Source organism: Sciurus carolinensis, chromosome 15 (genome assembly GCF_902686445.1).
Source record: "Sciurus carolinensis chromosome 15, mSciCar1.2, whole genome shotgun sequence".
NCBI lineage: Eukaryota > Metazoa > Chordata > Mammalia > Rodentia > Sciuridae > Sciurus > Sciurus carolinensis.
The window spans coordinates 36,377,452-36,395,168 of record NC_062227.1 but is presented as its reverse complement, the minus strand read 5'-3'; the positions used below and the strand labels follow the sequence as shown (position 1 = coordinate 36,395,168).

At 34.0% G+C, this 17,717-nt stretch overlaps 1 protein-coding gene across 1 annotated transcript in view; it reads right to left on the bottom strand.

The window, feature by feature from the left end:
* Taf4b (TATA-box binding protein associated factor 4b) overlaps positions 1-17,717 on the bottom strand; it is a 146,965-nt gene that overhangs the window by 27,652 nt on the left and 101,596 nt on the right. The window contains 1 exon segment of the mRNA XM_047525878.1: positions 11,438-11,542. Within this exon segment, the coding sequence (XP_047381834.1) occupies positions 11,438-11,542 (105 nt within the window).

Sequence of the window (17,717 nt, the reverse complement as noted above, 5' to 3'; positions counted from 1 at the left end):
TTCATACTCATGACCCAAGTTTCAAAAATCTAATCATAATTAAATAAAATCTTAACTGTCCAAAGTGTCTGAGCTGACATCCTAATAACCAAAAGGGGCTAGACACAGGAAGAACCGATTTGCCCTCATCATTTGCTGCAAAAAAAACACTCAAAAAGCACCCATCCTAGGAAGCTCTGATCAGTTAGAAATTTACACAGCAGCCTAATTCCTGACAGCCTGTAACTTGTACGGACTTAATCCAAGTCACATTTCTCTTCACCATACCTAGAGTTCTTCTGTTTAGACAAATCCAGGGAGACTTAATAGGCTGCCCATCTATTTCAGATCTAGAATATCATGATTGACTAGTCAATAACAAGTATCTGTAACTCAGACTATACTGATTTCTGAATTGGTTTTACTAACTATGACAGTAACCAAATCCACCTATCTTTAGCAATTAAGTTTCACTACTTATTTCTGCCACCTGGGAGTTCATCATTCTCAATAAATTTAGGGGGCCTAGTTTGATGGCAGGAGCTCCCCTGTCATTACAGGCTTAAAGCAAATACACAGCAGAGCCCTTCAAGGTTGCTGAGGTTCCCCTCATGAATATATTTCTCTTAAGTATGATAAAAGGAGTATCCTCTGGACCCACTGGAAGGACATATGTGATCAAGTCCTATATGTTAAATTCCCTTGAGTATCTCAATCTCCAAAGCCTTTGGAAACAAATATGTATATTATACAATATAGTTCTAGTGTTTATCTCAATTTCACTTAGTTTCAGCCCCCTTTGGGTCTTTCAACCAATCAAAAAAACACATGAACAAACAAAAACTGTTAAAAGCCTTTCCTAGCCCTCTGACCTAATATCTCCTATCAAAAATCTTTGCTTAGTGAATGAACACATATCAGTCAATTCAGCCTGGTTCAACTTTATATTTATAGCCTTCTGCTCTGAATCTACACCCTTAGGTCTACTCACAACATTCCCCCCAAGTAAGTGCAGGCAAAATCATGCAATTTGTTTAGTATGCTATCACATCTCCTCATGGGTCATAATTAATACCACATCCTATGGGAACTGTTGGATAAGCCTGGTTATAGTATAGAAGCAATGAGAAATAGTGAAGGGAGGTTCTGAGGAGGCTCAGTAGTTCACTTGCAAGGTAATTACCTTAAGAGAAGCCATTACAATTCAGAGACTAACCTCCCTCAGGGCTAGAAGGACTGGCACAGGTGGCCAAGATACCCAACTTCATAGAAATTTATTCATATTCCAATTCCCAATTTTTGGTTTCTATTCCCTGCCACCCCACAAAATGGTACAACTTTAACAAAAAAGTCCTACAGACTAGAAATTCAATTTATGCTGTAATTCAGTTACCTGCAGGATTAGATTTGAGGTTTAGTTTCCAGAAATCTCTGCCTTTGGATAAAAGAAGTAAAGATTTCTTTTAGGGCAATCACAGAGGCTTTAATTTCCTTCTGTGGATCCTAAGCTCAGAATTTAAAGGTTTTGCCTAAGTTCTCCAGTGTCCTGTGAAGAAAATTATTTATCCTATTACTCATTTTCACCAAAGTGTTCTGTGGTAGTAAATACTTGCTCTAAAATTTTGCCTTCCAAGGCACTTGATTTTAAGTGTCTACAGTTGGTAAAATAACTGCTTTGTCACTGAATGCCATGGACTACCGTGCCCCTTTACCACTAGGAACAGGGTAATTATTGTCTTTAGATCTAATTAGAACAGAGAACCAATTCTGTAAAACCCAAAACTAATTCAGGAAACCATCTTTAAGGTCCTACTCCTCTGTAGCTAATTACAGTACAAATTTCTGTATCACTTAGCAGTTGCTCAGAGAATACAAGACATGATATAGAACATGGAGATTTGGCTACCTGTAATTGTGAGTCTGGTTAGACAGTTTATGTTCTGCTGTTGACTCTATCTGTGTTAGGTTTGGCTCAATGTTTGGAGAAGCAAAGAGAGAGAAGGAGCTGAAAAGTCCTATCCATGTCAATGATGTTTGCAAGTACAGTAATGCCTAGTATCCCCACACCAATCTACCAAACACAAGAATATGACTGTGGTTTCACTTCTACTTTTTACCATCAAAACACCTCAAGACCCAAGGTAACCATGAACTATGTAAGGAAAAGGATTCTGGGAAACAGTTCCAGCTTAGATAACACAATACAAACTTAGCACACTATATCTTTCTTTTTTCAATATTTTCTTGAAGTTGTCATGACTAACTTAAATAATTCTTTGGACTACTAATTTCTGATGTCATATTTTCTGTTTCCAAAGGGTCATTCACTTCTCTGATTATTTTAAAGTAGTCTTCTAGTTTTGTATAATGGTTGTGATATATTCCACTTTCTTTTCCTTTTTTTTCCCCCTCAAATTCCTTCTGTCTCACATCTTGTTTTTCTCTCATATCCTGTCTTTTATGTTTTGTTTAAGAGGCTTTCCTCAAGTATTTGGCAATTCTTGCCAATTTGTTCATATTTAAAAGTGAGTCACATAACTATTAATATGAGGTCTTCTATTTTGAACTTTTTCAGAAAGAATGCCTCTAGTCTCTAATCTGAATCAATTTTAACTTAAATATTACTGAATTCCCTTATTACTGTTTTTTTCCTCTGTTGTTTATTCTTGCGAATAAAGAATTTATGGAGGATTTGGGGAGAAGTAAAGATAAACCTATAATGTGCAATTCAACACATTTCACAGAAAGTCACTAAAAACAGCTGGCCCCAAAAAGTAAATTTTTAAATTTAGATTTACATTTAGGTCATTTATTAATAAAGAGGCAGATATGTTTAATTTGGTATGAACAAAACAGAACATAAAAAGTATACCTTAAAATATAAAGAACTGCTTCTTTATCTAAAGTAACAAATTTTGTTACTGAATTTATATGATATTTATACATAGCATTAGATGGCAATAAATTGGTTTAAACCTCTCAAGTCTGCTATAATAGCTGACACTGAATACTGTCTGCTTCCCTTCCTCACCATCTCCCACAGTCTGGTAGAAGATGGGGGTAAAGAATGAGTCCCTTAAGGAAATGAAGATAAAAGTTGGGGCTTTCAAGTCAATAGCCTTTTAAATTACTTAGTACTTTTCCAGATGGAAGAATCACCTGGAATGGCAACCAGAAAGAGATACCTTTCTTTGAGGAATAGTTTGTCTCAAATGATTTTAGGTCTTTCTAAAATCATTGCAGACTTAATATTTCAAGTATAATCTAACTATACCCTCAAATGATAAGAACTAGCAAATATAGTCAAGAAAAATAATGTCCACTTATGGTTATCCAAATATCCATAAGAATTCAATCTGGTTCTCTATTTCAAAATATACATATTTCTATTATAAAAAATGTTCTATAAATGATTTTAGTATTTAAATAAACATTTAAAAATCCATGTATTAACCTTAAAAGGTATTTCAGAGGTTCCCAACACTTCTGTACCATGTTTCCATATAGAAACAGAACCTCAACTTTGAGGACACTGTAAAAGGATAGAAATGCAATAAATAAAACTGTAGTGACAAACATTTTTAAATGATTATATATGTTGCTAGCAAGGGAATGGAGAAATAGGCACTCCAGGGGAGAAACTGGCAAATTTTTGGAAGATTATGGGAATATTCATTAAATTTTAGGATGCATATATACTTTGACCTAGAATTTCTACTTTTAGGAATCAATCCTACAAAATCAATGAATTCATGAAGATATAGATGTCCACTGTTTACTAAATAAGTGAAAATATTCTCAATGTCTACCAGTCAGTGGATCAATGAATTATGGCATAAGAGTAGGTACCAGTATGGGACAAATGTCTTTCATGGTTAATTTATGTGTCAACTTGACTGGGTTTAGGGGTACCCAGACAACTGGGAGAATATTAATTGTCTGTAAGAAGTATTTTCAGATGAGATTAGCACTTGATTAGTAGACTGAATGCAGAAGATCCACCCTCACCGTGTGGAGGGCATGATCCAAAGGACCTACTCAGAGCAAAAAGATAGAAGGGCAAATTTTCTGTCTTCTGGAACAAGGATACCCATACTCTTCTGCCTTTAGACATCAGAGACCCAGGTTCTTACTCCAGAAATTATACCAGTGGCCTATCTTTAACCCTTTTCAAGTCTTCTGCCTTGAACTGAGAGTTGTCACTGGCTCCCCTGATTTTCAAGTCTTCAAAAACCAGACTGAATTACTACCAAATTTCCTGGATCTCCAAGTTGCAGACAGTGTATCGCAGGAGTCTTCAGCCTCCATAGTTGAGTGAGCTAATTTTCATTTTAAAATTCCCTCTTAGCTATCTATAAATACCCTGTTGGTTCTGTTTCTCTGAAAAGCCCTGCTAATACAAAGTCCGAACTGCATTGCTCTACAAGTTGTAGAATAGTTTATTTAATATGATCCCATTGTAGAACATGAACACCAAATTCTTTGGAAGTGTAAATGAGTTCCTCTACTTAATAACAGTGTAATTTTAGATGAGAAACTAATCCTCTCTGTATCCCATGTTGTTCATTTAGAGAAAGCAACTATATAAGCTTACAGAGAAATTGGGAAGTTTAATGGAAAATGATACATTCTAATTCTTGATGAAGGTAAACTATTAATAGTATACAGTATTTTTGTTTGGTTGTTTTTTTACTGGTACTAGGGATTGAATCCAGAGGCACTTTAGCACTGAGCTACATCCCCAGTCTTTTTTATTTTAAGGCAGGATCTCACCAAGTTGGTTAGGGCTTTGCTAAATTGCTGAAGCTGACCTCAAACTTGCAATCCTCCTGCCCCAGTCACCTGAACCACTGGGATTACAGGCATGCACCACCAAGCCTGACATAAAGTACATGTATATGATTTAATTATATATTCATTTTTACCAATAAAATTGGCAATTTCACATGGTTTAACCTAATACATACATGGAAACTTTCAGAAAGGATATCCAAGAAACTTAAGAGCTTTTTTTTTTATATTCTTCTATGACACTTACATGACCATAGTTAAACTCTCAATAAATAATAAAACTCAAATAAAAAGCTCTACTAAGTAAGCAGTATTATGGGAGACACAGATCGCCCTTCCCCACAAAATCACTATCATTTGTTGACTGAGTGATCTTTCTACAATACTCCTTCAGGGAAATTATTTTTCATTTCAAAGAAACTTAAGAGACTTATAGAAGAAGGCTAGCACCAGAAAGAATCTCAGTGATTATATACCAAGATAAACTTACGCTAGTCTAAACACTTTCAGAAAGTTATTCCTGAAATTTGACCTAAATATTACATTCCAAGGAGTTCTGGTTTTAATATTTCTATATAATTATCCTTTTATAAATTAGGTAGGATAGAAAAGGCAAGAAATAAAAACAAAATAGTGTTTTCTGAGAGATACAAAGAAATGTGAGGGGCAGTCTATGTTTGAGAAGGCTACCACAGGTCTAGAGCTGTATCCTATGGAAGCTGTATCATGAATAAATGCTGGAATGACACATGGAGAAGGAGTAATGAAGAAAATTATTTATCCCATAAATTCGTAATATCATCTTCTCTGAAGAAGACAAAGCAATGGACTCCATCACACTCTACTTCATGAATTTCCTTTTTGCGTCATATGGACACACACCAACTATCAGAGTTTCAAGTATTCTTGAGTAGAACCCTCCACCACTGCCTTTTCAGGACACTCCCATCTAGCGTCCCCAGACTTTATTTTTGGTTATGAGCAGGAAGCTGTTACAGAATGCTTTCTATGCTTGTTTTAAAAATCAGGTGAATCATCACTTGGTACTGAACTAGCTGGCTTTCACTTCCCAGAAAGAATATACCACTGAAACACTTAAATAACTAGAAGAGAGGGTATACTCTGTAAGGTATATTTTAAGCAAAACGTACCTAACACATTCACAAAATTTGAAGTATGGGTTCTACCGAATGCATATAGCTTTCACAGGATTGTAAAGTCTAAAAATTGTTAAGTCAAAACATTAAGAAGTTGGGTCCCCTCTCTTCCCTTTCATAACTCCAAAAATTGATTTTTATGTATAATCATGTGATTTTTAAAGATATCACATAAGATTAAAATGTTCAAAAATTTGAACACTGTTATTAATATTGGACCATTAATACATCACAGAACTGTTTGAAAGTGTTGCTAATGAGGGAAAAGGATAGTTTCTTTCTAATTCAAGGATCTCTAACATAGGAAGTAAAGTTTTAAAATTCCAAAGAACCTCAAACATATTATCTGCATAATATCCACAAATAAAATACATAAGCAAATACTATAAATATTAAAGAATTTTGTGTTTTTCTATATCAGTACCTGTACAGTTTACATTAATTCAAAAAATAACTACATACACTTCAAACCACTACAGTAAATTAAGGATATACTGAAAGTAATCCCCTGTAGTATTTTTCTCCAAGGTATAAATTCTTGGTACAAAATGATAACTGGTACTGGCTGCTCTTTGTCAAGATAACTAGAGGAGACAGTATCTGGTGCTTTTCAACTTTACCAAAATTTCTAAAAAAATCAAGTATCAAATCCCAAAGGCCAGGTTTACATACACCTTTTGCAAATAGAAAGATTATTTTTAAAGAAAGGGGAACTGTGACTTTGTTTTATTATGACAGGAAAAAAAAATACCGAAAGACAAAAGTCTAAAACTAATTCCTACAATTTACTATCAACAAAAATGGTAATCTCTGAATTTTACAGATACTAAGTTTAACTTTCTGAATTTCTGAATTAAGAAAAAAAATCATTCCATTCAGTTTCTAAACTGAAAACTCTCCCTTTAACAGAAAAAAACCCTTGATTTGAACAAAGAGAACCACAAACCCTACCCTGCTTCCCTCTGGGATTATGTGCTTTTTCTAACAAATTAAAATCAAATAGGTATGATTTCAGGTTCTCATCTATAAAGAAAGAAGCAAACTAAAACAAAGCCTATTTCCAGAATATAGAGTATTAAAACTAAAAATGATTTCATATATCATTTCTATCTTATTTGTGAGAGAGTAAAGCAAGTGAACAATTTGACTAAAGCAATTCAAGTCAACAAATCACCAGTGTACTTATATACTGAATGAGCATACAACAGGGTTCCTGCTTACCATTAAGAAACAAAAACCAAAAAACTTTACAGTTACAATACTATGAACAAAAATCAACAAAAGAAATCTTCAGTTAATTTCAAATAAGAATTGTACTAAAATGTCACCAGCTGGTTGAAGAAATTGATATTTTCAATTCAGAATGGCATTACTTAAACATCTGATAGCTACCTAAGCTTAAATTCAAGGCAACACAATGGGAAATATATATGCCTGAGTTCTCAGAGCCAGCAAAGCATCAAGTAACTAGGCAGTTCAATATATTTATATCCAAGATACAAAACATTATGTTTTGAAAGAAAAAATTAAATAATTTTGCAACTTAATACTGAGAGATAAATCACGTAAGTTGAGTTTAACACTGCTTTGAACACAAATGGCTCATTTGCTTTCCATCACACACCTACGGCCTCAAATACACAATGGTTAAAAAATGCTTAAAAATCTGACTTATAAATACGTAAATATTTAATATCTCTAAATTTGCTACAAACTTAAATGAGACTAAAATGAATGGAGAAATTAATGGTTATCATTTCAAATTCATGGGTAATAGGATTGAAATAATAGTGCTAAAACTATGATGAAAAAGATTAAAAAATTATTAAGCACTTATCTGAGGCCAGGAACTAATTAAGTACTTTAAATAAACAAATCCTTAAAGTATGATAAGGCAGAGCAGGATAATTGAGGACTGGGGTTTAAAGAACCCGTCCAAAATTACAGTCAACCATCAAACTCAGATGTGTCTGAATCCAATGCACATGTATAACCCCCAAGTGCCATGATGATTTCTGCATGTGAGCATTTAATATAATTTGTTATATAATGCTACTAGAATAGAAAAGTAGGACAGGAACTCAGATATCTCTACAACTCATTCCCAAATGAGTTATAATATTATAAATAATAACTATGTGGATGAAAAATTATTAATTATTCTTGTCACAGAAGAAAAGATATGCTTAACAAGGGTTATTTATAAGCAGATGCTTAATGATGACGAAACAACATACCCCAATTTTAATAAGATATTTACATACATTTATATATAAGTGAGCCAAAAATAAAAGGCAATGGTTGTCCTGCATTTTTCTAAATAAAAATTTCTCTACTGGCCTAATTTTACCATATTTTTAAATATATTCAGATTTGGGACCTGAGGACATTATGGTAAGTCAAATAAGCCAGTCACAAAAGGACAAATACTGTATAATTCAACTTACATGAGTTATCTAAGTAGTCAAATTCATAGTAGCAAAAAGTTGACTGGGAGTTATGAGAGAGGGAAGGGAGAAGTGAGGAATTGTTTAATGGGTACAGAATTTTAGTTTTCTAAGATGAAAAGTTACATTTTTTCAACAATGTGAATATGATTAATACTATATAACTATACACTCAAAAATGGGTAGAGTCATAAAAAAGAAAAAGGCTTTAGTACAAACATGTAAATAGCCACAGATATACAGGGGCTAGGGATATAAGTCAGCGACAGAGCTTTTGGCATAGTATGCAAGGCCCTGGGTTTGGTCCCCAGTGTGTATATACGTTTGTATGTATGTGTGTGTGTGTGTGTGTGTGGGTATAGACATACATACAGACACACAAATACATAAATACATACACATATGTATGCACATACATATACAAACACTCCTACCCACGAGAAGAACAGTTCTTCTGTACTCTCCAATATAGTAGACACTAGCCACATATGGCTATCAAAACAATGTTAATTTTTAAAAAATTAAAAAATCATTTCCTCAGTCATACTAGCCTCATTTTAAGAGCTCAACAGCCATAGGTGTCTATCCAAGGCATTAGTGACATAAAATATTTTCATAATCATAGAAAATTCGATTAGAATTGGTTCACACAGTGTACAGAAATGACTCAGATACAAATGGGAATTTGCATTTGACACAAACTGTGTGCAACAAAGGTGGCATTTTCAAATTAGTGTGGAAAGAATTACTAAGTAAATGGTGTTGGAACAGTTTGTTAGCCTGGAAGAGAACACGGGAGGATGGAAGGAATAAAGTTATATATATCTCTGAACTTCTTTTTCTTTTAAGGTAGCAGGGATTGAACTCAGGGGAACTTGACCACTGGGCCTCATCCCCAGCCCTATTTTGTATTTATTTATAGACAGGGTCTCACTGAGTTGCTTAGCACCTTGCTCTAGCTGAGGCTGGCTTTGAACTCTCTATCCTCCTGCCTCAGCCTCCTGAGCCACTGGGATTATAGGCGTGGGCCACACCGGGATTATATCTGAACTCTTATTCACAAAAGAAATACTGCATGAACCAAAGATTTATATCTAAAAAGTGAAATGATTAAAGTACTAGTTAAGAATGGACTTCCTAAATAGAAAAATAATCCTAGAAGACAAAATGAAAGATTGAGGTTTTGAAGAAAAACAAAAATTTTAGATGAATAAAGGTAAAAACTTTTAGGTGAACAAAGCCCATACAAACTGAGAAGAAAATGAGAGGGGATGTTTATAACTTTTTTTAATCAATTAAAACATAAAATTCACTGGGAAAAAGGTCAATTGACTGTGTCAATACACACATGAAAAACTACTCAATTTACTCTTTACTTAAATGCTATTTGTATTTTCAACCATGAGATGGCAAAGATAATCCCCAGTATTAATGGGAATACAGAAGTTAGACACTAATGAACTTTAAAAACTGATAAAAAGTTATTTAGAGGGTAACTTAAAAATTATCAAAAATCAAAAGCAGTAAATAATAATTGTGAATAAGGTGATACCGAATGTAGGCTTGACTTTCAAATAGTATGAGGGGTGAAAAACTCACCTGAGAGAATTAGTGCAGATATAAATGAAACAAGGTTAGGCATAAATTGATAGTAAGTAGAGCAGGGTGGTGAGTATGTGGAGGCTCATTATTCCCCTCCCCCACCACTAGGGATTGCTTTCAGGGACTCACACACGATAGGAAGTGCTCTATCACTGGGTTATATCCCAAGACTTTCTACATTTGCGTACATTTGAGTTTTTCCACAAAGGTTTTCCTAATATGTGTATTCTTCAATCCAGGGATTCAATTTCTAGAATTTCACCTCTAGCTACATTGTTCCAGCGCACTACAGTGTAAATATAAGGGTGTTCTCTGAGGCAGTAAAAGTAAAAATCTAATGTTAGTTGCATAACTGATAGAAAAAAAATAAAGAAACTACAGTATATCTAAATACAATAATGTTATATGCCTTTAAAGAGTAGAAGAATTATAGGAAGCAGATTATGGGAAGAAGAATATATCAAGGGCAGAACAATAGGTACAGTTTGCTCTTTAAGTAAAAAAATCAAATATATAGCTTTGTGAGTACACCTTAGATATATGTCCACATTCATAACAAATTTCTGCAGGGATATGAAAAAAACAAAGGTAGTTACACTTGATTAGGCAGAAGATAAGTAACATATCACATTCATCACATTTGAAATAAAAAAGAACTAGAATTATTTCATCTTTCTTCTATTCAGGTGATTGGCATTTGCTTAGGTACTGTCAATGTTCCGGGGCAATGCTGGTAGGGAGCTGTCTCAAAGTACATTTAAATTCTTCGGGCAGAATAAATGAGTTGTCGCTCTTTTATTCCTGATCGCGTCCCAGGGCTCTTACAGGAACTTTTACTCAGTTCTGATGATCCCACTCAAAGTCTAATATTTCAAATAATTACTCTGAAGATGTAAATAAGATCCTTCCTTGGTATTAATCAAACAATTAACAATATTTACTGTGTATATGATGTGGCCAGTTCTACAGGGAACATAAGTCATAGGATAATCATCCTTGCTCAAGACGTTTATAATCTAAAATAAGAAAAAAAATTCTTTCAAGGAATAATAAGAGAACAATTAAGCCATGCAAACACATTCAGTGCTCATAAAAGGAGAAGTTGGTGTAGAAATGAATAATAAGGGTTCATCGAAGAAATAGAGCAGATTCAATCTTAACAGATGAGTCAGATTTAGATAAACAGAGGGGAAAGGATTATATAAAACCTCTAGGAAGAATACACAGAAATAAAAAACTGAAATAGTCAGTACAACTAGAGATGGAAGAAAAGGAAGAAGTTTAAGTAAGTATAAGTAGGAATACATTTTCAAAGGGATATACATGTTTAAAACATGGAAAATTTTGTCTAAGAATTTGGCAGCAGCAGCATGCAGAGTAGGGTAAACTATTTCCATCTCTATGCTTCTTTTTAGCTTGCTTACTTAACATGAAAAATAAAATAATGGATGCTGTCAGTACCTCACTTCCAGATTCTAGTGGTCTCTTCTTCCTTGGTCCAATAGCTGCAAGAGCTGTGAGATTAGCATCTCTGTGCTGTATCTGGGCGAGTTCCAATTGCTGTAACTAGGAGATGGAAAAAATAGCAATGTTTATACACAGTCATGCTCAGAGGAAAAAAGAAACTGATCACTAAGACTATTTCTGTATTCTTCCCGAAATAAAGTTGTAGTATAAAATAAATATTAGATTCCCTTATGCCCAAGGGAATGTTTTCTCACTCCTTGCCTCCATACACTCTTTAGTCCTCAATCTTTATGCAGAAGAGGCAGAACTTAGGTAAGGGGAGTGAGGACACAAGAAAAGAAAGGCATCTAAATCATAATTTCTCCCCAGTTTAAGCACAATTATGAAATGCCTGAAGAATAAGATGAACATCAAGTTGGAGACAGACTAGCCCACTAAAGTCAACCTTTCAGATTAAAAAAAAAAAATTACTTTAAAATAAAGACAGAATTTACATCACAAAGTTATACAATGCTATATGATTTACAAATTACTTCCCCGTAACTCCCATAACCATGCCGAAAGGTAAGCAATTGCTATAACATATGAAAATTAAACATATACGTCACCCTTTGTTTACACATGGAGACAGTGAGGTTCTAAGAGGTTAGGACAACTTCACAAAAGTCACACAAGTAATAACTGGTAGAAGCAGCACTTGGAGCCGAGTGTTCTAATTACAAATGTTTTTAATATATCATGCTGCCTCATTTGCAAATAAAAATCATGGATTTACTCTATATTTATCTTCACATAAAAAATCAAAATTGCAGTGGTACTTTTATATATATATATATATATATAGCTTTCATCACACTAACCCACAAGGATCCACAAATCTACAAGGTATAGTTTCTGAGTATGTGCATGAAAGATGTACTACAAAAAGCCAGAAATGGCATCATTTCATCAAGGCAGCTAAGTGTTATTTAGGTAATTTTTGAAAAAATAAGGTGAAAAAGCAAAAGTAAAATACTATTAAATTTGTCTGTATGTTTTTCCAAAAGAGGAACAATGTTCAATTCCCAGGGAAATCTTACTATTGTGGAGGAAAAAAGAGGCAAGAAAGTGAGGTCAGCTGAAAGTAACTTATTCTAACAGGATGAAGACAGTCAAATGAAAGTAACCCATGGAGAAACACTAGAAATATTCTTTAAAAGAGCATTAACCAAAATTTAAATACTTTTTTTTTTTTTTTTTTTAAAGAACAGGATGAAGCCAGGCACAATGATGCACGCCTACAATCTCAGTGACTCTGGAGGCTGAGGAAGGAGAACAGCCTGGGCAACCCAGTGAGACTCTGCCTTAAAATAAAACAGGCTGGGGATGTAAATAAGTGGTAGAGCACCACTGGGCTCAAGCACCACAAAATAAATAAATGAATAATAGTAGGATAAAAATAGGAAATAGTTTGTGTAGTTTTATCCTTGGAACTGACTTGCTTTAAGATAACTTCATATTATTTGAATATTAGGAAAAATAATGAATAATCCACAAGTAACTGAAACTCTAATAAAATAGAAAACAGCTGCTATGGTCTGAATGTCTATGTCTCAAAGTTGAAATCTCAACCTCCAAGGTGACAGTATTAGGAAGTAGGGCCTTCAGGAGGTGACTGGTTCAAGTGTGTGGAGCATTCATAGATGGAAATAGTACCCTGATGAAAGAGCCAGGAGAGATTCCTTGCTCCTTCCACCATGTGAGAACCCAGTGAGAACAAGGCATCTATGATGAATGGGTCTCACCAGACTTCAAATCAGATGGCATCTTGATCTTGGACTTCCCAGCCTCCAGAACTTGAGAAATAAAATCCTATTAGTTATAAGCTATCCAGTCTAAGGTATCTTGTTATAGTAGCCAGAATGTACTTAGACAACTAACCAAAGAAAGTAAACTAAAAGCCACACATAGCGGGACATGCCTGTAATCCCAGAGGCTCCGGAGGCTGAGGAAGGAGGATTGCAGGTTCAAAGCCAGCCTCAGCAACTTAGTGAGGCTGTAAACAACCTAGTGAGACCCTTTCTCAAAATAAAAAATATAATGGGCTGGAGATGTGGCTCAGTGGTTAAACCCTTAGTTTCAATCCCTGGTACAAGTAAAGAAAAGAAGAAAAGAAAGTAAACTAAGAATCATTTTCCATTTGCTCCACAAAATGCAGGACAGAATCCCTTTTAAACTGTGAGTTTTCTTTTAAATAATTAATAAGTGTTTTCAGAAGTTGTAAAATATTTTGTTGCTGCAATTCTTCTTAATAAAAAATACATTTTAGTATGATGCTGCCACAATCCAGAACTTCTAGGTGACACACATACACACAAAAAAATTTAGTTAATTGACCCTGCAGCACAAATCAAACTATATTTTTAAGTCCTTCCCTGTAGAGAAATGGAAACTGCAAAATAGTTATACTGAGTAAAATGTTTTTAAATTGACCAGTCTTTGAATTCCCCCATCCATGTAGCAAATCATTTTCTCCACTCTACAAACTAATTTTTGGTTTTCTTAAGTTTTACATACAATGTTTTAGAAAATTTTGCAAAAGTACAGAAAATTGGAAAGTGATCATAGTTCTGGTTGGCCCTGTACTTGTAACAAACTCTCTCCAAAATAATATTATCTTAGCTAGCACACAAAAGAGAAACTAGACACTTAAAAGTAGAACAAGAGGAAGTTCTAGGCATTACTGCAGATTTGGCATAACTATGGTTGAAGATGACAACAACTGAGTTGAGTTCAGGAGAATCAGTCACTGACTTAGAGGCTTCCATGGAAACAGGATGGCATGATTATCTGTGCAGAAAAATCCCAAGGTATCTATGCAAAACAAAACCAAAATCCTTCCAGTACAAATTGGTGAGGTTAGCAAAACTGCAAGATGCAAAGGCAACGCACACAATAATCACATTTCTTATACTATTAAAGTATGACTAGAAATTTAATTTTTAAAAAAATGTAATTCATAATAGCTGTACCCAAAGTGAAATACTAAGAAATAAATTTAACATGCATGCTGCAAGCCACAAAATGATCATGAAAGAAAGGAAATAAATAAATGAAGAGACATACTGCATCCTTGAATTACAAGACAACATTATAAAGATTTTGGTTCTCTCCAAATTGGTCTACATATTTAACTTAAATCCAATAAAACTGGTATTGTAGATGTGGTAAGTTGGTTCTAAAGTTTAAATGGGGGTTAGACATATATAGCTCAGTAGTAGGACACTTGCCTAGCCTGCATGAGGTCGTAGATTTAATATCCAAAACCATAAAAATAAACAAAAGCAAAGTTCATTTATATGAAAAGGTAAAACAGTTTGATTTTGAAAAATAAAAAAGAACAAAATTTAAAGAATTACAACACGATTTTAAGACTTACAATAAGGCTTATAATAATAAAAATAATGTGATACTGGCAAAGGGGCAGACAGATTAATGGAACAGAACAGAAATAAGATCTGTATAAAAATGGCCAACTGGATTTTATCAGGTTGGAAAACAATTTGTTTGGGAAATGACAAAAATTCTCTTCTTGACCAAACTCTACCCATGTTCCTCTGAATTTACTTCTCAACTGAGCCTAAATCTTGGTTTAAAAAGAACTAAACAAAACACCCACATGGTTTGTAACATCTCAAGGTCACATCCTTAGAATGACCTGATTCTTGCAAAAAGGGCCTACCTGAGAAAATTCAAGGTTGTCAAAAGAATTACATATTTGTTCTAGCCAACACCTGCAGATAAGGCCCTTGTTGCCAGCCTCTGGAAGGAAAGGTGTCTAACTTCAAAAAGCACCAGTTAGCAAACTCAGATGGGTTTCCAATGGACCTAAAGGTTTTTTACTGCCCTAACTTTAATGAACCCCCAGTTATTCCCTTCTACCCCAACATTCACCCTTTAGCTCAGTTGGTAGAGTGCTTGCCTCATTTTCCCTTTAAAAAGCCACATAAATGTTCACAGCAGCTCACTTCACAATAGCTAAGCTATGAAATCAATCTAGGTGCCCTTTAACAGATTAATGGATAAAGAAAATGTGGTAAGCACACACATTGGAATGTTATTCAGTCATAAATTATGGCATTTGCCCGTAAACGGATAAAACTGGAGACTATCATGCTAAGTGAAATAAGCCAATCCCAAAAAAATCACAGGCTAAATGTTCTCTCTGATATGTGGATGCTAACACACAATAAAGGGGAGAGGTAAGAAGAGAAGAGTAGACAAAGGGGAATGAAAGAAAGGGGGAGGAGATGGGAATAGGAAAGACAGTAGAATGAATTGGACATAACTTTTGTTCACAAATGACTACACACCAGCTAAACTCCATATCATGTACAACCACAAGAATAGGATCCTAATTAGAATAAGTCATACTCCATGCATATATGTCAAAATACACCCTACTGTCAAGCAAGAATAAGTAAAAAAACCACAAATGGCACAAAAATAAACAAACAAAATGCCCAGTAACTTCTATATAAATCAACGGAGGCTGGTTCAGTTCAACTGAACCACTTTATTTTTTTATTGCAATAGCATATTATGAATAAAACCCATCCTTACCACTTTAGTGTCTAGCACTCTTTTCAACAAATGTAGGGGCAACTATACATACACACACATACACAATTAATCTGGACCTAAACCTCAGACCTTTCATAAAAACTAACTCAAAATGGAAAACTATAAACTTCTAGGAAAAAACACTTCTAGGAGAAAATCTTCATTCATAGCTTGGAGTCTAGTTAAGAGTTATGAGACACAATACCCAAAGTGTATCAATAAAAGAAAAAAATGACCAACCAGTCTTTGGCAAAATGATAACATTTTGATCTGTGGAAGATATATTTAAAAAATGAAAGGACAAGCTATTTTCCTTCTCTGTCTTGGTCTAATTTGCCTTTTGTCTTTCTTGCCACATTGTACTATCAAGGACTTACAGTATAACATTGAATAACAGTGGTAAAAATAAGATATCTTGTCTTTTTCCTAATCTTTGAAGGAAGTATTCAACTTTTCATCATTAAGAATATTAACAGGGGCTGGGGTTGTGGTTCAGTGGTAGAGCGCTTGCCTAGCATGTGTGAGGCCACTGGGTTCGATCCTCAGCACCACATAAAAATAAAATAAAGGTCTAAAGACAACTAAAGAATGTTTTTAAAAAAATATTACCAGTAGTGTTTTTAAAGTTGTCTTTTGACTGATTAAGGAACTCCCTTGTATTCCTAGAATACTGAGTGGTTTACCATTATTGGGAGTTTTAATTTTATCAATTGTATTTCTTCATTAATTAATATAATTGCATGCTTTTTCTTTCTTAATTAACACAGCAGATTGTATTCAAATAACTTTCCATTTCTGGTGTAAACTCTACATGGTCAAGGTGCATTCTTCTTTTTATATATTGTTAGATTAGATTTGTGATTATGTTGTTGAGGATGTCTTCATGAAGGATATTGTTTATAATATTTCTGCTTTGTCATGTCTCTTTGGCTTTGGTTTTCAAGGTTATGCTAGCTTCATGAAACAAAGTGGAGGTGTTAGATTGTGTAGAATTGGTCTTTATTCTTCTAACTGGTAGGACTTAGTAAAGTTCCCTGTGTTTAGGTTTTAACTACAATTTATTTAATAATTATAGAACTACAGTCATTAACTATTTCATCTTGGTTAAGATTTAAAATGTGCTTTTTAAGAAATTAGTATTTTTTTATCAAGTTGCCCAAGTTGCCATTTATGCATAGTTGTTTGCTGTTATTTCCTTCATATTCTTTTTACACCTGTAGGTCTGTAGTGATATCCCACCTTTTATTCTTAATACTGGTGATTTGTTTTGTTTTTGTTTTTTTCCTCAGTCTTACTACAGCTTTACTAATTTTGCTGATGAAAGAACCAGTTTTGAGTTTCATTTTTCCCGCCAAGAATTACAGATTTCTGCTCTTTATCTCTATTATTTGCTTCTTTCTACTTGGTTTGGGCCTATATTACTATTCTTTTCCAAGATTCTTACAGTAAAAGCTTATATTATTGATTCCTTTCTTCTTTTCTAATAAGCATTTTTCCCATTGTTTAAACAACCTACATCATTACACTTGAATTATAGTTCTTAAAGACAGATAGTTCAGCCATAGTTTTTTTAGCCCATTCCAATTATCTCTACAGACCAATTTTGGACTGTATCCTGAATATTTTTAATTATTATGAGGCTCTGGGTCTTCTTTAAATCCTTCGGAGAATG